Source organism: Vulpes vulpes, chromosome 6, assembly GCF_048418805.1.
Source record: "Vulpes vulpes isolate BD-2025 chromosome 6, VulVul3, whole genome shotgun sequence".
Taxonomy (NCBI): Eukaryota; Metazoa; Chordata; class Mammalia; order Carnivora; family Canidae; genus Vulpes; species Vulpes vulpes.
Window position 1 is genome coordinate 129,207,317 of NC_132785.1, and position 21,516 is coordinate 129,228,832.

A 21,516-nucleotide genomic window follows, 5' to 3' on the forward strand; every position below is an offset into this window, starting at 1 on the left:
GGGTTTCTTTGTTTTGTTTGTTTTGCTTTTGGATTCTATGTGTGAGACTGTATAGCATTTTTCTGACATATTTCACTAGCATAATGCCTTTGAGATTTATCCATGTTGTTGCAAATGGTAAGATTTCATTATTTTTTATTTTATTTTATTTTATTTTTTTAAATTTTTATTTACTTATGATAGTCACACAGAGAGAGAGAGAGGCAGAGACACAGGCAGAGGGAGAAGCAGGCTCCATGCACCGGGAGCCCGATGTGGGATTCGATCCCGGGTCTCCAGGATCGCGCCCTGGGCCAAAGACAGGCGCTAAACTGCTGCGCCACCCAGGGATCCCCTATTTTTTATGGCTGAATAATATTCCACTGTGTATATATACCACAGCTTTTTTATCCATTTGTTTATTGACACTCAAGTTGTTTCCATGTCTCGTCTCTTGTGCATAATGCTGCTATGAACTTGAGGATGCAGATATCTTTTTGAGGTAGTGTTTTTGTCAACTTTAGGTATATACCCAAAAGTGAAATTGCTGCATCATATGGTGGTTCTCTTTTTAATTTTTTTTTTCTCTTTTTAATTTTTTGATAATTGTCCATACTGTGTTCCATAGTGGTTGTACAATTTACAATCCCACCAGTGCACAAGGGTTTTCTTTTTTTCTATATCCATGCCAGCATTTGTCTTTTTTTAAAAAAGATTTATTTATTTATTTAAGGGGGGAGGGGCAGAGGTAGAGGGAGAAAGTCTTAAGCGGACTCTGCACCTGACATGGGGCTCAGTCTTTACCACCCTGAGATCATGACGTGAGCCAAAACCCAAGAACCCAATCCTTAACTGACTGCACCACCCAGACACCCCAGCATTTGTCTTTTTGATGATAGCCACTCTGACAGGCATGAGCTGATAATCTTGTGGTTCTAATTTGCATTTCCCTAATGACTAGTGATGTTGAGCATCATTTTATGTACCTGTTAGCCTTTTGTGTATCTTTAGAGAAATCTCCATTCAAGTCTTTTGCCCATTATTTAATTGGGTTCTTTGTTTTTTTGCTGTTGAGTTGCAGGAGTTCTTCATATGTTTTTGGATATTAACCTCTTACCAAATTTATGGTTTCAAATATTTTCCCATGCTATAGGTTATCTTTTCACTTCATTGATGGTTTCTTTTGCTATGCAGAAGCTTTTTATTTTTATTTATTTTTTAAAGATTTTTTTTTATTCATGAGAGACACACAGAGAGAGGCAGAGACACAGGCAGAGGGAGAAGCAGGCTCCATGCAGGGAGCCCGACATGGGACTCAATCCTGAGTCTCCAGGAACAGGCCCTGGGCTGAAGGTGGCATTAAACCACTGAGCCACCCAGGCTGCCCTATGCAGAAGCTTTTTAGTTTGATGTAGTCCCACTTGTTAATTTCTTATTTTGTTACTTGTGCCTTAGGTATCTTTTTTTTTTTTTTAAGATATTTATTTATTTACTCAGAGAGAGAGAGAGAGAGAGAGAGAGAGAGAGGCAGAGACACAGGCAGAGGGAGTAGCAGGCTCCATGCAGGGCGCCCAACGTGGGACTCCATCCTGGGTCTCCAGGATCACGCCCTGGGCTGAAAGCAGTGCTAAACCGCTGAGCCACCTGGACTACCCTGCCTTAGGTATCCTATCCAAAAAATCATTACTGAGACCCATGTCCAGGAGCTTTGTTCCTATGTTTTCTTCTAGGAGTTTCATGGTTGCAGGTCTTACATTTTAGTTTTTAACTCATTTCAAGTTAATTTTTGTGAGTGATATAGGTTATAAGGGTCCAATTTCTTTCTTTTATGTATGAGTACCTAATTATCCCAGCATCATGTATTGAAGAGACTGTCTTTTCTCCATTGAGTGTTCTTGGCTCCTTTGTCAAATATTAGTTGACTGTATATACTTAGGTTTCTTTCTGGGTTCTCAGTTATGTTCTCTTGGTCTGTTTACTTTTATGCCATTATCATGCCATTATCATACTGTTTATTTTCATAATGTTTCTTTATAGTATAGCTTGAAATCAGGGGTTGTGATACCTCTTGCTTTTTTTTTTTTTTTAACAATTTATTTATTTATTCATGTTAGACATAGAGAGAGAGAGAGAGAGAGGCAGAGACACAGGAGGAGGGAGAAGCAGGCTCCACGCCGGGAGCCTGATGCGGGACTTGATCCTGGGACTCCAAGATCGCACCCTGGGCCAAAGGCAGGCGCTAAACCGCTGAGCCACCCAGGGATCCCTCTTGCCTTTTTTTTTTTCTTCCTCACTATATTTTTGGCTGTTTGAGATCTTTTGTGGTTCTATATAAATTTTAGGAGTGTTTTTTTGTACTTCTATAAAAATGCTATTGGAATCTTAATCTAGGTTGCATTAAATCTGTAGATGGCTATTAGTGGCATTGACATTTTAACAATATTAATTCTTCCAACCCATGAACACAGGGTATTTATTTGTATTGTCTTCAATTTCTTTCATCAGGGTCTTAGAGTTTTCAGTATAGAGATCTTTTACGTACTTAATTTATTCTTAAGTATTTTATTCTTTTTGATGCTTTTGTAAATGGGATCAATTTCTTTCTTTTTTATAAATCTCATGTTAGTGGGGGTGCCTGGGTGGCTTAGTTGGTTAAGAGCCAACTCTTGATTTTGGCTTCGTTCATGATCTCAGGGTCATGAGATTGACTCCTACATTGGGCTCCATTCTCAGCACAGTCTGCTTGAGATTATCTCTCCCTCCCTCTCTGCCCCTCCTCCTGCTCATTATTTATAAATAAATCTTTAAATATTTCAGTATATAGAAACACTACCGGATTTTTTTAACTTTTATTTATTTATTTATTTATGATAGTCACAGAGAGAGAGAGAGAGAGAGAGAGAGGCAGAGACACAGGCAGAGGGAGAAGCAGGCTCCATGCACCGGGAGCCCGATGTGGGATTCGATCCCGGGTCTCCAGGACCGCGCCCTGGGCCAAAGGCAGGCGCCAAACCACTGTGCCACCCAGGGATCCCAACACTACTGGATTTTGATTATAATTTTTTATCTTGCAACTTCACTGAATTCATTGATTAGATCTGTTTTTCTGGTTGAGTCTTTAGGGTTTTCTGTATATAAAATCATATCTTTTTTTTAAGATTTTATTTTTATTTTTTAAAAAAGATTTTATTTATTCATGTCAAACACACAGAGGCAGAGGGAGAAGCAGGCTTCTTCATACAGGGAGCCTGATGCGGGACTCGATCCCAGGACCCCAGGATCACGACCTGAACTAAAGATGGATGCTTAACCGCTAAGCCACCCAGGTGCCCCAAGATTTTATTTTTAAAGTAATCTCTCCATTCAACATGGGGCTTGAATTTACAATTTACTCCCGAGATTCAGAGTCATGTGTTCTACCAGTTAGAAATCAAGCATCTCTATAAAATCACTTCTTTTGTAAATAGAGACAATTTTACTTCCTTTTTTTTTTTTTTAAGATTTTATTTATTCATGAGAGACACAGGCAGAGGGAGAAGCAGGCAGGCTCCCTGCAAGGAGCCCGAGCCGAAGGCCGAAGCTCAACCACTGAGCCACCTAGGCGTCCCTGAGACACTTTTACTTCTTTTCCAATCCTGATACCTTTACTATTTTTCTTCCCTGATTGTTCCCACTAGGACTTCTAGTACTATGTTGAATAGAAGTGGTGGACACCATTGTCTTGTTCCTGAAGGAAAAGCTCTTGTTTCCTTGAAGGAAAAGCTTTTATCCTTTTACCATCTAATTAATATGATGTTAACTGTGGGCTTCACATATATGGCCTTTTTATCAAGATATGTTCTTTCAATGCCTAATTTACTGTTGAGTTTTCATCATGAATGGATATTAACTTTTGTCAGGAGTTTTTTTGGATTCTTTTTCTGTCATGATCCCAGAGTCCTTGGATTGAGCCCCAAGTTGGGCTCCCTGCTCAGCTGGGAGGCTGCTTCTCCCTCTGCCCCTCCCCCTGCTCGTGCTATTTCTCTCTCTCTCTCTCTCTCTCTCTCTCTCAAATGAATAAATAAAGTATTTTTTAAAAAAAAATTATTTTCAAGTAATCTCTATACCCAACAGGGGCTCAAACTCACAACACCTGAGATCAAGAGTCTTATGCTGTACCTACTGAGCCAGCCAAGCACCCCTAGATTTTTTTTAATTTAAGGACTTCATGTTAAGGAAACATCAAACTAAATAAACTCAGTTTACCTCTATTGGTAAGACTCAGCACAGTCTGCTGAGTTTACCTCTATTGTAATTTAACAAACATCAGATATTTCCATCTGTTGTATGAGTTTATAGTCTGATGGGGGAAATATAAGTTTCTTTTTGCTTTGTGTTATGATTGTTTATTTGCATGAGTGTGTATTAGTTTAGGTTGAGTTATACTGTGGTAACAAATACACAGCCGAAATCTTAATGGTTTGACACAGTAACAACCCTTGTTTACACAATTTCCCTTAATGCTCATTGGCTTCATGAAGAATGACTTCACTGCCCAGGCCAGTTTGGGCCTGTGGCCTTCTGTCTTTGGGCAATGCTCAGGATTGAAAAAAGCAGAAAATGGTTTGTCAAGCACTGGCAGTTAATGCTTCTGATGGGAATGACCTGTCATATTCACTTGTATGTTATTGGCTAAACTTAAGCCCACGGCTGTGCCAGCCAACTCAAGTGAAGGAAGAGTATAAGTCAGTGGAATCCTCTGCAAACTCAGAAGCAAGAGCCAATCTGGTGGATAACAGTATTGTCTGCAAGAAGGTAGCATAACAGGTAGATACAAAGTACATCTGGAGCAGGAAGGAAAAGAAAAAAAAAATCTGATGAGATGCAGGAAGAGTGATGGAAGGCTTCATAAAGATGGTGACAAATGTTCCAAAGGTAAGGGAATGAGTAAGGTTTTCTTAGGTTTGAAGAGAAGAAAGCTCAAACTGAGTAGGGTTTTCTTAGGTTTTAAGAGAAGCAAGCTCAAACTGAGGGACCATGCTAGAGAATAGTAGATAATATAGCTGGAAAGGAGGAATAGATAGATCACAGAGGGCCTCAAATTTATTTCCCATTCATTCAGCAGCAATGTATTGCACGGCTACTCAGTGGTAGTCCCTACTCCCAAATTCTGGGAATATTTGATAATGAACAAAGCAGATAAAAATCCTTGTCCTTCTGAAGGTTACATCTAGTGGATGCTAAGGAGTCACTCTTTTATTCTAAGTAGGTTGGAGTAAGAGTAAACTGGATGCCTATGCATTTATTTTTAAGGGTTTTTTTTGTTGTTGTTGTTGTTTATTTGAGAGAGAGCAAACGAGAGCACAAGCAGGTGGAGAGGGAGAGGGACAAGCAGCCTCTCCGATGAGCAGGGAGCCCGATGTGGGGCTCAATCTTGGGACTCGGGAGTCATGACCTGAGCTTAGTTAACCAGATTCTTAACAGACTGACCCATCCAGGTGCCCTGATACTTATGCATCTTAAGATTCTTTTAATAGTCCTATTTTATGTGTAATAGAAGACAGTTGATTTGCACATAAGTTAATATTTTGTCCATTTGATTATGTCTCACTCTAGAAAACTTAATGCATGAAAAGTTGAATTTATAAAACATATAAATTAGGAAATATGTTTATAATACGAAAGCTTTTTTCTTTTTTTAAGAGTTTATTCATGAGAGACACACACACACACACAGAGAGGCGGAGACACAGGCAGAGGGAGAAGCAGGCTCCATGCAGGGAGCCCGATGTGGGACTCGATCCTGGGTCTCGAGGATTATGCCCTGGGCTGAAGGCGGCGCTAAACCACCGAGGTTGCCCCCCCCCCCTTTTTTTTTTTTTAAGATTTTATATATTCATTCATGAGAGAGACAGTGAGAGAGAGGCAGGGATATAGGCAGAGGGAGAAGCAGGCCTCCATGCAGGGAACCCCATGTGGGACTCAATCCTGGGACTCCAGGATTACTCCCTAGGCCGAAGGCAGGCACTAAACTGCTGAGCCACCCAGGTGTCCCTACAAAAGCTTTTTTTAAATTTTTTTTTTAATTTTTATTTATTTATGATAGTCACAGAGAGATAGAGAGAGAGGCAGAGACACAGGCAGAGGGAGAAGCAGGCTCCATGCACCGGGAGCCCGACGTGGGATTCGATCCCGGGTCTCCAGGATCGCGCCCTGGGCCAAAGGCAGGCGCCAAACCGCTGCGCCACCCAGGGATCCCTACAAAAGCTTTTTTAATCCAAATTTTGGCTAGTAGTATAATATTAATGACCGTATTTTCATTGTGTAAATAGTAAAGCCACTTGACACACAGCTTATGGAGACAGAGATTTTGTTTTTATGCACTGCTGTTTCTAGTACCCAAAACAGAGCCTGACACATACATATACATATATGAAATCTACTGTATGTCATCACATCAGTAAATATTTGAATAAATGGATAGAAAAAAAGTTCTATTTGGAAGATAGAAAAGAGAAATTTCCCGTAATCTAACCATCTGACACTATAATGATCGTATTGTGTTACCATGTAATAATCATTCTAATATTAAGTCCTTGTTCTGTGCCAGCTGCTGTTGTAAGATCTAAGGAATAATAAATTACCTGTTTTTGTGAAACCTAAATCTCATTTGGAAATAAACATATAACAAATATCCTAATAATAATAATAATAATAATAATAATAATAATTGTTACTATTGTAAGATTTATTTGAGAGTGAGAGTGCATACATGTTTTTGTGGGCTGGAGAGCATAGGAACGGGGAGAGAATCTTCAGGTAGGCTCCCTGCTGAGCTTGGAGCCTGATGGGAGGCTTGATCCCATGATCTATGAGAACAGAAAACAAGAGTGGATACTTAACCAACTGAGCCACCCAAGCGCCCCACCAAAATTCTTTTAAAACCCTAGTCCAGTTGATTTACGAAATTTGAATGACAGCAGCATGTGTTTTGTTTACAAGTGTACCTGCTTTGTGTGAAGTCCTATTGCCATAACTTAGTTGCTGTTTTAGGTTTTTCTTTGATAAACAGATCCTCATTTATAAATAGGCTATTTCTCCAAAGTTCTTTTTTTTTTTCTTTTTTAAGATTTTATTTATTCGTGAGAGACACAGAGAGAGAGTGAGTGAGTGAGTGAGAGAGAGGCAGAGACACAGGCAGAGGAAGAAGCAGGCTCCACACAGGGAGCCTAATGCGGGACTTGATCCCGGGTCTCCAGGATCACACCCCAGGCTGAAGGCAGCGCTAAACCACTGGGCCATCGGGGATACCTCAAAGTTCTTATTTGGAAATTAGAATCCTTTTTGTTATAGGAATAGTACTACAAATTACTTAGATTTGTAACTGGTTCATAAAAGCCCACTTTACTTAAAATAATACATTTACAATAAAAACATAAAAATTTTTACGTGTTACGTGATAAACAGAAGTGAACCTATCCTAAAACCTGGTATGTGAAGGAGAAATATTTAATTAGAAGAATATGAGAAAGTAGATGGGGAAAAAAAAAAGAGAGAAAGTAGATGGAGGTTAACAGGGAAATTCTGTAAACCATTTTGAAGACTTCAGAAGCTAATGGCACAAATTCGTAAGCTTTCACGTTAAAACACTTGTTTTTCCTTTTTCCTTGATATGTGTATTATGATGTAGTTTTTAAATGTTTATCAGCTGGATCCAGGCTTGTTTTGATTTATAGGTAGTGAGAGAGCAGAAGAAAGAAGGGACATTTTCCTGGATTAAAAGAGAAAAGAATGAAGATTTCAAGTATATGTATGGGTGTTGGGAGAGAGAGAGCAGTGCCCTGAAAGGCAGGCAGTGGGCCAATGGCATCCTTTGAGCATGTGTGGGGCAAAAGGCAGCATGAGGCAGCTGAATGCTTATACATATACACGTTGGGTGTTTGTAATTCTAGTACATTTGTATTTAATAAGGTTAGAAGTATATGTGATTTATTTTATGGAGCGTATTGAGTGCTTTATTCATCTAATAAGCATTTACCAAGGACCACATAGTCTGGCTGGTTTCTTCTTTTTTTAAGTTTTAATTCCAGTTAACATAAAAAAAAAAAATCCAGTTAACATACAGTGTTATATTAGTTTCAGGGGTACAATATAATGATCAACCTATCCCATACATGACCCGGTGTTCATTGAGACAAGTGTGTGCTTTAATCCTTGTCACCTATTTCCCCCATTCTTCTATCTACCTCTTCCCCAGTAACCATCAGTTCTTTATAGTTAAGGGTCTGTTTTTTGGTTTGTCGCACTATTTTTTCCCCTTTGCTCATTTGTTTTGTTTCTGAAATTCCACATATAAGGGACACCTGGGTGGCTCAGCAGTTGAGCGTCTGCCTTCAGCTCAGGTCCTGATCCCAGGATCCAGAATTGAGTCCTGCATCGGGCTCCCTATGAGGAGCCTGCTTCTCCCTTTGCCTATGTCTCTGTGTCTCTCTCTCTCTCTCTCTCTCTCTCTCTCTGTCTCATGAATAAATAAATAAATCTTTAAAAAAAAATTCCACATGAGTGAAATCATACAGTATTTGTCTTGTTCTTCCTGACTTTGCTTAGTATTATACCCTCTAGATCCATCCATATTGCAAATGGCAAGATTTCATTCCCTTTCTTTTCATTCCTTTTTTATGGGTGAATAATATTCCATTGTGTGTATGTGTGTGCCTCCTTTTAAAATTTGTTTGTTTGTTTAGTTAGTGAGCATGAGAGGGGGATGGGCAGAGGTAGAGGGAGAAGCCGACTCCCTGCTGAGCAGGGAGCCCAACATGTAGCTCAATCCCAGGATCCTGAGATCGTGACCTGAGCTGAAGGCAGACACTTAACTGACTGAGCTATTCAGGCACCCCTGTGTCTCCTTTATTCATCAATCAATGGACATTTGGGCTGTTTCCATATTTTGGCTGTTGTAAGTAATGCTACTATAAACATAGGGATGCGTGGATGTCTTTCAAGTAGTGCTTTTGTATTTTTGTATTTTGAGTATAAATACCCAGTAGTGTGGATTATAGGGTAGTTCTATTTTCAACTTTCTGAGGAACCTCCAGCCTATTCTCCAGTGTCTGCACCAGTACTCATTCCCACCAACAGTGCATGAAGGTTCCCCTTTCTTTTTTAAAGATTTTTATTTATTTATTCATGAAAGACAGAGAGAGAGACAGACAGAGAGAGGGGGGCAGAGACACAGGCAGAGGGAGAAGCAGGCTCCATGCAGGGAACCCAACATGGGACTCGATCCTGGGACTCCAGGATCACGCCCTGTGCCGAAGGCAGGTGCCAAACCGCTGAGCCACCCAGGAATCCCCAAGGTTCCCCTTTCTCCGTATCCTTGCCAACACCTGTTGTTTCTTGTGTTGTTGATTTTAGCCTTCTGACAGGTGTGAGGTGATACCGCATTGTGGTTTTAATTTGCACTTCCCTGATGATGAGTGATAATGAGCTTCATTTCTGTATGTCTTTGGAGAAATGTCTTTTTTTTTTTTTTAAGATTTTATTTTTTCGTGAGAGAGAGAGACGGGGGGTGGGGGAGGGTAGAGACATAGGCAGAGGGAGAAGCAGGCTTCTCACAGGACTCGATCCCAGACCCGGGGATCACACCCTGAGCCGAAGGCAGGCGCCCAACCACTGAGCCACCCAGGCGTCCCTTTCTTTGGATTTCTTACTAAAAAGTGATGTGGCCTTGAATAAATCACAAAAGTATCCTCCTCTGGTCAAGGATCATATATGTAGCTGCATTTAGTAGCTTACGGAGAAGTTATATTCTTTAAGACAGTAAAGCAGTGTTGTTACTCCTATTTTATGTTGTAGCCACATAGAGAAAATACCTCATTTTCTTCTGAACATCTACTTCAACCCTTGATATTTTTCTTCTTAGGATTTGCTTGTTTTCCTTATAAATTTAGATTATATGGGCAAATTCCTTTAAAGTGCTAGATGCATTAAGATTACAATTTAAAGCAGTAATGTTTTGTTTTTTCAACTAGGGGCTCTTATAATTTGGCAAGTACCATGTGTTCTCTCATTTCCTTATTTCTGTATATGTTATATTGTAGCACACGTCACATGGAGATGGGCGGCAAGAAGTTACCTCTCGCACTGGGCGCTCTGGAGCTAGGTGTAGAAACTCTATAGCTTCCTGTGCTGATGAACAACCTCACATCGGAAACTACAGACTATTGAAAACAATCGGCAAGGGGAATTTTGCAAAAGTGAAATTGGCAAGACACATCCTTACAGGCAGAGAGGTAAATATTAAGTCTAATTTCTGTTAAAACACTTGCTCTCTTTAAGTCCATGTGAGAGAAAGAGGAAGATGATGTATGTATTTGGGTTAATTTCTAAGCTATTTAAATATTGTTTTTAAGAACAAGAAACTTACACAGTAATTATCTGGGAATTGTTTTGCTTTCCCATTTCTTTAAATGAAGTGTAAGTATTGCATTGAGTTTGAATGAGTTTTAAAAATGGGTAGTGTTTTTTTATTTTTTTTCAGTGTAAACCTCTGCCATCAAGAGTAAAAATTGTTCTGAGCTTCATGTGTAAGCTCAGTGTACTTGCAAATCAATAATGTTTTTTTATAGATTTTTATCTTCCAGAAGTTTCTTCATTTCCCCAAATAAACTTCTTTCATAGCTATGTTTGTTATTAGTTGTTGTGTAGGAAGGTATATGCTTTCCTAACCTTTGTGGTGATTGACTTTCTGCTTAACGATATTCTGTATTTATCAAGAATACCTTGGTTAAAAATACTAAATTGACTCCCTCATCTTCTATGTGTGCAGTGCAGAACCTGTTTTGCTTCTTTGACTTTTTCCATTTAGATCTTTATGCCTGCTCTTCCCTCTGCCTGAAATACATTTCACCCTTTTGTGTAGGGTCGCTTCTGGGAAGGAGTTGTTGACAGATTCCCTTTTCCCAGGCATGGGACTCAGATTAGATTAAAAATCCTGATACTGGACGCCTGGATGGCTCAGCCTGGATGGCTCAGCGGTTGAGCGTCTGCCTTTGTTTGGCCCAGGGCGTGATCCTGGATTCCCGAGATCAAGTCCCACATCGGGCTTCCTGCATGGAGCCTGCTTCTGCCTCTGCCTCTCTCTGTCTTTCATGAATAAATAAATAAAATCTTAAAAAGAAAAATCCTGATACTTCTCATATAGCATGCTTTACATTATATTGGAACTGCTTATTTACCCATCTTCCTCCTCCAGGCTTTAGGGTAGATGTCCACACTTTTTTTTTTTTTTTTAAGATTTTATTTATTTATTCATGAGAGACACAGAGAGAGGCAGAGACACAGGCAGAGGGAGAAGCAGGCTTCATGCAGGGAGCCCATTGTGGGACTCGATCCCGGGCCTCCAGGATCATGCCCTGGGCTGAAGGTGGCGCTAAACTGCTGAGCCACCCAGGGATTCCCCCAGATGTCCATACTTAACGCGGTGTTTGGCACACAGTAGGTGGTTAATAAATACATGTTGAGTGATTGTAATGGTTCTTTTGAAGCAAGCTTTTTAAAGAAATGTTTTCCCTGTATGAGAGCCTCCTAATAGGTATGCCAAGACAGTGTTACAGATGTGTCATAGTATTGATTCTTGCAGCCCACCATGCCTGGGACTGCTGGAACAAGACCCTGGGCCAGCCATTCGGTCACTAAGCAGCCTCTGTTTGCTGCAGTGTGCCTTACAGATATTCTCATTTTCTGTGTGTGCTTGGAGTTGAAGAAGGTTGGGAAGTACAGGTCTACACTCCCTGGAGTTACAGACTTTAACTAAAGGTTTGCCTCTTCATGTTTCATGTCAACTTTCACGTGACAAATCCCTATTTAGTACTCCTTGTTGAGATACCTGGGTTGCTTTTATAGTCAGGATACAGCATGTGTGGGTGGGGCTTTCCTTGCTGTCCTTAAGTAAAGCTTTTTGAAACAGGGCAAAACCTCTTTAGTTTAAAAAAACAAAAAAACAAACCTCTTTAGTTTAGTCCCCACCAGTTCTAAGTAGTTACTCTCCCAATTTCCTTAGAAGGACAGCTGGTGGGTTGGGAGACAATGGGATAGATGGACCCTCTTCCCTACTCTCCCGAGCTGCAATTTGGCCTACTGTGTATATTAGATCTAGTAGGTTCTCTCTCTGGAAAGACTTGAATCTGATTAGCAGAATGGCTTAATTTAAAATTTTTGTTTGTTTTTAACTTTAAATTAAACAATTCTTGGTTTTTTTTTTTTCTCCCCTATTGTAGGTATTACCCAGAATCATGGAAAATGTAAAGATATTTCTACTTTACAGAAATTCATTATGTAGGAAGTACAAGTTCCTTGAAATTTTTCTCTTTATTTTTATTTTACTTTTTAAAAAAGATTTTTATTTATTTATTCATGAGAGACAGAGAGAGGTAGAGAGACTGGCAGAGACATAGGCAGAGGGAGAAGCACTCTCCATGCAAGGAGCCTGACGCAGGACTCAATCCCGGGACTCTGGGGATCACGCCCTAAGCCAAAGGCAGACGCTCAACCACTGAGCCACCCCAGTGTCCCAAAATTTCTCTCTTTAAAGAGGATCACTTTCAGCAGTTTGGTGTAGATTCCCAGTTTTTTGTATAAAGAGTAACTTTTTGTTTACTTTAACAAAAAGAGACTCGTGGACATAACGGTAATTTTCTTAGCAACATACTTGACCATGTCTGCATCTTAGTGCTCATAGATCTGACACATTCTATTTCCAGTGTGTGCTGGTGCCATGGTTTATCCCCTATTGGTGGATATTGAGTGGTTTCTGATTTTTTATGCTCCTATAAACATTTGCAGTGAACATTCCTTAACATAACTCTTTACTCTTGAAAAGAGTGTTTCTGTAGGGTAAATTCCTAGAAGTGGGTGTTCTGGGTCAAAAAAGATGAATATTTGACATTGTAATAGGTACTGCTAAATTACTTTTGAGAAAATGTCAGAGTACTTTATTCTACCAGATTGAATGAGAGTATCCATTTTTCTGTACCCTTACTAATACAATGTAGATAATTTTTACCTGGACAAAAATTATATGTTTTTTAATGCTTCCTTTTAATAACTAGATTGATGACATTTTCATGTATTTTGTTACTCATATTTATTTGCTTTTATTTTTTTTGTATATTTTTTTATTGGAGTTCGATTTGCCAACATATAGTATAACACTCAGTGCTCATCCCGTCTAGTGCCCCCTCAGTGCCCGTCACCCAGTCAGCCCATCCCCCCACCCACCTCCCCTTCCACTACCCCTTGTTCATTTCCCAAAGTTAGGAGTCTCATGTTCTGTCTCCCTCTCTGATATTTCCCACTCATTTTCTCTCCTTTCCCCTTTAATCCCTATCACTTTATATTCCCCAAATGAATGAAACCGTATAATGTTTGTCCTTCTCCGATTGACTTACTTCACTCAGAGTAATACCCTCCAGTTCTATCCACGTTGAAGCAAATGGTGGGTATTCGTCGTTTCTAATGGCTGAGTAATACTCCATTGTATATATAGACCACATCTTCTTTATCCATTCATCTTTTGGTGGACACTGAGGCTCCTTCCACAGTTTGGCTATTGTGGACATTGCTGCTATGAACATTGGGGTGCAGGTGTCTCAGTTTTTCACTCCCTCTGTATCTTTAGGGTAGTAGTGCAATTTCTGGGTCTTAGGGTAATTCTATTTTTAACTCTCTGAGGAAACTTCATATTTGCTTTTAAAATAAGTTTCCCATTTGTATCCTTTATCCATTTTTTAAAAAAGATTTATTTATTTATTTATTTATTCATTCATTCATTCATTCATTCATTCATGAGAAACAGAGAGAGGCAGAGGAGACAGAGAAACAGGCTCCATGTAGGGAGCCCAATGTGGGACTCATTCCTAAGACCCTGGGATCATGCCCTGAGCCGAAGGCAGACGTTCAACCAGTGAGCAACTCTGGTGTCCCCGTTTTTTTCTATTTTAAATCTTACTGATTGGGGCACCTGGGTGGCTCAGTCAGTTAAGCATCCAACTTGTGGTTTTGTCTCAGGTCATGATCTCATGGTTGTGGAATTGAACTCCACTTCAGTCTCTGTGCTCAGCGTGGAGTCTTCTCCAGATTTTCTCTCTCTCTCTCTCTCTCTCTCTCTCTCTCTCAAATAAATAGATAAAAGTCTTTAAAGATAAATAAATCTGGGACACTTAGGTGGCTCAGCGGTTAAGCATCTGCCTTTGGTTCAGGGTGTGATCCCAGAGTTCCGGGATCGAGTCCCATATCGAGCTCCCTATGAGGAGCCTGCTTCTCCCTGTGCCTGTGTCTCTGCCTCTCTCTCTCTGTCTCTCATGAATAAATAAATAAAATCTTTCCTCCCCCCAAAATTGTAATGATTTAAACCTATTACGTTTCATGCATCAGTCTGATCTGTTGGGTTTCATAACTTGGTGAGAAAGGTTTACTTTTTTCCAAGATCTAAAAAAAAATGGTTTTGTATCTTCTTCAAACACTCCTGTGGCTCCCGTTTGAATGTTTTCATTCATTTGTTATATGTTTTGGGGAATTAGTATGAAGTGTAGCGATCAAACTTTTTTTCCCATGTAGATTACTGCTTATCCTGGGATCATCTATCCTTTCCCCCAGTTGAAGATACCTGCTTTATCACATGCCATATTCCCATATATGTCTTTTTGTTTCTCTGATCTATTTATTTAGTTTCGTACCCATACTGTGGGAGTTTTATTACTGCTGCTTTGAATTGTACCTTTTGATGTTTTAGAGTAGGTTAAATGCTCTACAGATTATTATTTTTTAAAAACTTCATACCTCATCTTGCCATATACTCTGTTAGACTAATTTTAGAATCAAGATACCATGTTTCAAAAATAGTCTTACTGGAAATTCAATAAGATTAATTTCGATTGGAATCAACTGGGGGAACTGGGTGGCTCAGTGGTTGAGCATCTGCCTTTGCCTCGGGTCGCAATCCTAGGGTCCTGGGATTGAGTCCCACATTGGGCTCCCCGTGGGGAGCCTGCTTCTCCCTCTGCCTATGTCTCTGCCTCTCTCTCTGTGTCTCTTATGAATAAATAAATAAAATCTTTCAAAAAAAAAAAAGAGAATTAACTGAATTTATAAACTGATCTGGGGGAAATTTGCTATTTTAATGACATCAAGTCCTATATAGGAATATGAAGTGTGCTCAGTTTTGTTTTCAGGCTTTATAATTTTATTCATCTACATTTTACATAATTCTTTTTTCTTTTTTAAGATTTTTTTTTTTTTTATTCATAAGAGACACACACAGAAAGAGTTAGGATCATGCTCTGGGCTGAAGGCGGCGCTAAACCTGGGCCACTGGGGCTTCCCGGTTTTGCATAATTCTTAAGTTCATTCCCAGGTATTTTAAAATTTTTATTGCTGATGTGAATGGCATTTTTTCCTTAGCTGTTATGAATAATAAAATAACACTTGTATAATATCTTGTATCTGACCACCCTTTGAACTCACTCTCATTTTGGACATCAAAATTAAGCAAATTATATTATTTTTAAAATTACACATTATTTTTTCCTTTGAAGTACAGTTCTCTGAATTCTAACACATTTATAGATTCATGTTATCACCACTGTGATCAAGATACACAGAAGAGTAGCTACAGCTGTCAGACCATGCTGTTTTTTAAAGGATGGGCAAAATATCAGCATGTTTATGTGTGAATGGGAATAATCTGACAGAAAGGGGGAAAGTGGAAAGTGGTTGGGGGGGGGAGAGATTTGAGTGGGTGAGAGAGGGTGGTGGAAGTGTTGTCCTTGATAATGTGGACAGTTCTTACATGGAAACAGGAGAAAGGTAGAGGGCACTGGCATTGGTGCAGCTCAGGGTTCTGTATGCTATGTGGGAGCTCGTGGAGGTTTTCTTCTCTTTGCAGCTATTTTTTCAGTAAAAGGGAAAAAAGCAAGATCATCAGCTAAGAGTGTGATTACCAAGGAGACAGGGGATATTAGAAATGTGAGAAGTTACAGTAATTCCTGGGCAAGCAGGAGACTTAATCGATTGGAAGAATGTGGTAGAATTGCCAGGTGGCCTGAAGGCTTCCCTGAGGTTAGTGATCGTGGATTTAAAGTGGGAATAGGGCGGCCCCGGTGGTGCAGCGGTGGTGCAGCGGCTTAGTGCCGCCTGCAGCCTGAGGTGTGATCCTGGAAACCCGGGATCGAGTCCCATGTTGAGCTCCCTGCATGGAGCCTGCTTCTCCCTCTGCCTGTGTCTCCGCCTCTCTTTCTCTCTGTCTCTCATGAATAAATAAATAAAATCTTTAAAAATAAATAAATAAATAAAAATAAAGTGGGAATAGGCAGCATGGCTGGAAATTACTCCAGCAACATGCAGGTACCCAGACACAGGCATAGCATTTATACGTATTGGGATTTTTGTCACACTTAGTGTAGTGAATAGGAACAGCTGCGGCATTGATTGGGAATACCTCAGGGAGTGATTGCAGGACTACAGATTTGAGTAGGAAATATCTTGAGAGGGAAAACAAACCATAAGGTGGTAGGACCAGTGGATTATGGATCCTGGAGAGTTTAGACAGTTATTGGAGCTCTAGACAGAGGGGAGGAGGAAAAGTGGAGGAGGTGATTAGAGAGTGGGAAGCCCAAATTAAGGTCAGAAAGGAGTTTTCCAGTACTGGTAATTCCAGAGATTGGAGAATATAAGTGGCTTAAGTGTGTGACTTCTTTTTTCCACTCCAGAAGCTTTGTAGACTCTTCATATTTATCCTTGCTATTCAGAAATTTCATAGTGAGGTACCAGGGAGTTCGTGTACATTGATTGTTCTTGGTTGTTCATTGAACCCTTTTAATTTGGAGATTCTTGTCTTTCAGTTCTAGAGAATTTTCTCATTTTATTATTTAAAAATCTTCATTCTGGGCAGCCCAGGTGGCTCAGCCGGTTTAGTGGCGCCTGCAGCCCAGGGCGTGATCCTGGAGACCCCGGATCGAGTCCCATGTTGGGCTCCCTGCATGGAGCCTGCTTCTCCCTCTGCCTATGTCTTTGACTCTCTCTCTCTCCGTTTCTCTCATGAATAAATAAATAGAATATTTTTAAAAATAAAAAATAAAATAAATAAAAATCTTCATTCTGTAATTCTTATAATCAGACTGGAACTCTTGGAAAAGAACCTTGACTTTTTTTTTTTTTTTAGAACCTTGACTTTTTTGAGAAAAAATCTGTTCTCCATATATATGTGTTTCTATTTTATTTTCTGGGCTGTGTCCTTAATTTCTTTTTTCTGTTAAATTTGTGTGTTTGTGTATCCTGGTGTATCCCCCCCTCCTTCCTCCCAGCTCTTGTCTTCTGATTATTTTTCTGTGTACTATCCAATGCTGGGGTTATGAATGCTGTTTGTTTTGTTAACTCCCTGTGAGAGTAGTAAAGGCTTTCCTCTTTTTTTTTTTTAAATAGATTTTGCTCCCTGAACCATGTTTTTCTCTGGGGTCCTTTCTTGGCAACTGTTATACAGAGCCTTTCTTTGGAATCTGATAATCTCTCTGGTCATCTGTTTGCATTTCAGGTAGAGCCCTCAGAAGCTGATCAAAACCTGGGTTTATATATGTAGGATATGTTTGACCATACAGCTTTCCTGTTGGGAGTTGTCTGGTGGTTTTATTTTATTGTAGTTCGCTAGATATCATGTCTTTAGATCTCTTCTCTGAGGCCGTTCCTTTTCTATAGATAAGAATCCTTTCTTCTACCTAGGAGAAGCTGGTGGCCCAACTCAAGTTCTCAGTGGTAATCCGACACTTAATTTCCCCTTTTTCATCTCCAGGCCTGTCCTCTCCTGGGCTCATTGACCTTGAATCTCATCATCTCCACAGAAAACATTTTTAGTGTCTACAGAACCAGTGGTTTATTGGCTGGACTGGAGAGCAGCAGACATTCTATATACAGACCTGTGACCTTGCAATTAGCCCAGTAGTTCCACTGTTGCCTCTGGTGCCTCCCAACTTCCCAAGTTTGGAGCCCTTCCCAAGTTGTGCTAGGCAAATCATGTTTCTGGTTATGGTTTTCTCTGCTCTCTTTGAGAAAATTATGGAACTGTCTTTTCCACTGTTGTCTTTTCACCTTGTTACTGTGCTGTTGTGCCTGTATGCCTTTACTGTCTGTCCTCCACGTTTAACTGGATGTGAGCTGTTAACCTGCTCATACCTGTGTCCTGTCTCCTGCACTGGAGGAGGCACCAGAGAGTAGGAAGGGGAAGGATTGGATCTGGCACCTCATTCACCATTTGTTATTGAGTAAGAAGGATAAGCTGTACTTCTTCATTCTGAGATGTGCTCAACTTCTTGGGACTTTAGATGAATTGTTTTGTATTTTAGCCACAACTTTGTGTGTGTGTGTGTGTGTGTGTGTGTGATTGTCTTCACATAGAGACTAGAGAGGAAAAAATATCACACACTTAAAATATTCTGAATACCATTTTTGTCTTTGTATATTCTCTGTACTCATATATATGGTTTTCACCATATTTTTGGTCATAATTTTGTTTTATGGTTTTTCTCCCTCAGAATTACATGCTGAGCAGTGCTCTATGCCAGTGCATGGTCATCGTAGCAGGTTTAGTAGTTGTGCACGGTTGCACTGAGTAGAACAGTTCCCAAATTCTTTGTGTCTCAGGATGCCTTTAAACTTTTAAAATATCAGACTCCCAAAAAGCCTTTGTTTCCATGGGTTTTATGTATTGATATTTATCATATTAGAAGTTAACACTAAGAAATTTAAAATATTAATTCATTTAAAATAATAACGGACCCATTACATTTAATATAAGTAACATATTTTATGGAAAAAAGCCCTATTGTTCCTAACAAATTATCGAGAAGAGTGACATTGTTTAAATTTTTTTCGCAAATCTCATTAGTGTTGGTCTTAATAGAAAGTAGCTGGGTTTTCATATATTCTTCTACATTTAAGTTATGTCAGTATACTGTTTTGGTTGAAGTTTATGAAGAAAATCTGGCCCCACACAAACAATATAACTAGAAAAGAGAGGAGTATCTTAATTCCCTTTTCGGAAAATTGCAAGTATTGTTCTTTGATATTATATTAAAACTCAGCAAGTAATAATTTGGTGGCAGGAGGGGACAATGATTAATGCAGTGTTTTTTCAAAACTATAGTGACTGACAAAAATTATTAATATCCAGAATAATTTGCTTCATTTGGAAACTAATAGTAGTAGATTTGGAGGTGAGTGGGCAGAAGGGTGAAAGAGCGCCTCCTATTCCACTAACAGATAAAATCGAAAAGTATAAAGACGTTCATCTTGCTTTTAGTATAATCTGGAGGTAGAGTATTTACAGTTAGTGTGCAGAAAAAAAGAGAAAATCTCACCTGAACCCAATTTCTACATATTAAAAATCACTTAATTACACAACTGTTAATACTTTTTTTATTGTGGCAAATGTATATAACATGAAATTTACTATTTTAACCATTTTTAAAAAGTGTGTAGCTCAGTGGCATTAAGTACATTTGCACTGTTGTGTAACCATCCTCATCACTCATTTCTAGAACAGATAGAGTTCATCTCACTTACAAATCCTATATTTTCAGATTCACTTCTCACTAAAATTTGTTTGTAATTCCAGAGTCAATACTTGCATTGCTTTTGCAGAACTTGTGGACATGAACAAAGCATCAGAAAGTTTGAATTGCCCAATATGTGTATTCCCAGCTGAGATCCAACAAGGTGACGACACTCTGCCTTGTTTCAGCTTTCATATCATGAGCGAATGCTCTTTTTGTAGTCTTTTTACTCCATGGTTTTTACATTTTTGTGCTTTTTGTCATCAATTTTGCTTTTTAAAATGGCTTCCAAGTGTAGATAGAGCTGAAGTAATAGCCAGTGTATCTTTATTTCTTTTTTTTTTTTTTTTAAGATTTTTATTTATTTGTTCATAAGAGACACAGAGTCAGAGACACAGGCATAGGGAGAAGCAGGCTCCTCGGGAGCCCAATGTGGAACTCAATTCCGGGGCCCCAGGATCACGTTCTGGCTGAAGGGAGGCGCTCAACCACTGAGCCACCCAAGCATCCCAATAGCCAGTGTTTGTTTGTTTGTTTGTTTGTTTCCTTTCTTTCAAGATTTTATTTATTTATTCACGAGAGACACACACAGAGAGAGAGGCAGAGACACAGGCAGAGGGAGCAGCAGGCTCCATGCAGGGAGCCTGACGCGGGACTCGGTCCCGGTCTCCAGGACCACACCCCGGGCTGCAGGCGGTGCTAAACCGCTGTGCCCCCGGGGCTGCCCTAGCCAGTGTTTCTTTCTTTTTTTTTTTTTTTTTTCTAGCCAGTGTTTCTAAGTGCAAAGCTATGATGTGCTTTGTACTTACATTTGTTAGAGAGAGAAAACACATTTGTTATATAAGGTTCATTCAGATATGAGTTAGGTTCTGCAGCTGGCTGACAGGTCAATGATAATCAATGATATGTAGTAAATAAGGTGTCCTTAAAAAGAAACACCCAGGGATCCCTGGGTGGCGCAGCGGTTTGGCGCCTGCCTTTGGCCCGGGGCGCAATCCTGGAGACCTGGGATTGAGTCCCACGTTGGGCTCCCGGTGCATGGAGCCTGCTTCTCCCTCTGCCTGTGTCTCTGCCTCTCTCTCTGTGACTATCATAAATAAAAAAATATTAAAAAAAAAAAAGAAACACCCATAAATAAAACAAGGTTATATATTGATCAGTTGATGGAAATTTTTATGAGCAGGGTCCCACAGAACCTAACTGTATTTCCTCTAGGAGCAATATTCACAGTGGCTTTGTAGAACCTAAGTACCATATCCAACAACAAACAACTATCTCCGTGTTTGAAAAGAGAAGTCTAAGTTATCTGGTATTTTCCCCTAGCAGCTATGTGGCAAACGGTATCAAGTAATCATAGGCTTTCCTCATAGATCAATGATTTTTGATTCACTGTTAATGTTTTCAAGAGGAGAGCCCCAAGAAGCAAATTGAGAGCTATGCAGGATGGGGTGTGTGGAGACTGCTGTCAGGCGCCTGGCTTAGCTTCTTGGTGGCTAGAAGGAAAGTGCCACATACACAGCACAGTGATTTTCTCAAGTAGGTTTCCCTGGATTGCACTGTTTGGGCACATTAATTTTGCATGTGCCCTGCAACATGGGCTTCAGATTTTTATCTTCCTGAAATTGTTTAAAGTCACTTGTCTGTTGGGCAGCCCCAGTGGCTCAGCCAGGGTGTGTCCTGGAGACCCAGGATTGAATCCCACATCAGGCTCCCTTCGTGGAGCCTGCTTCTCCCTCTGCCTGTGTCTCTGCCTCTCTCTGTGTCTCATGAATAAATAAAATCTTAAAAATAAATAAATAAATAAAGTAAATAAGTAAGTCACTTGTCTCCTGGTGGTACCTCTCCCATTCTCTTTGCCATTCTGTTTTTATTCTTTAATTGGACCAGCAGGTGGGAGAAGAAGAAAATGTATGGGATCAGTATGCTACCTTTAACTAAATGTCCTCATTGTGGTTAT

At 39.8% G+C, this 21,516-nt stretch overlaps 1 protein-coding gene across 9 annotated transcripts in view; it reads left to right on the plus strand.

Moving 5' to 3' along the window:
- The window catches only part of MARK3 (microtubule affinity regulating kinase 3), a 122,878-nt gene that overhangs the window by 18,259 nt on the left and 83,103 nt on the right, over positions 1–21,516 (plus strand). For all 9 annotated transcript variants that reach the window (XM_026012640.2, XM_026012641.2, XM_026012644.2 and 6 more), the window contains exon 2: positions 10,059–10,250. In XM_026012640.2, the coding sequence (XP_025868425.1) occupies positions 10,059–10,250 (192 nt within the window). The remainder of the gene's footprint in view (positions 1–10,058; positions 10,251–21,516) is intronic.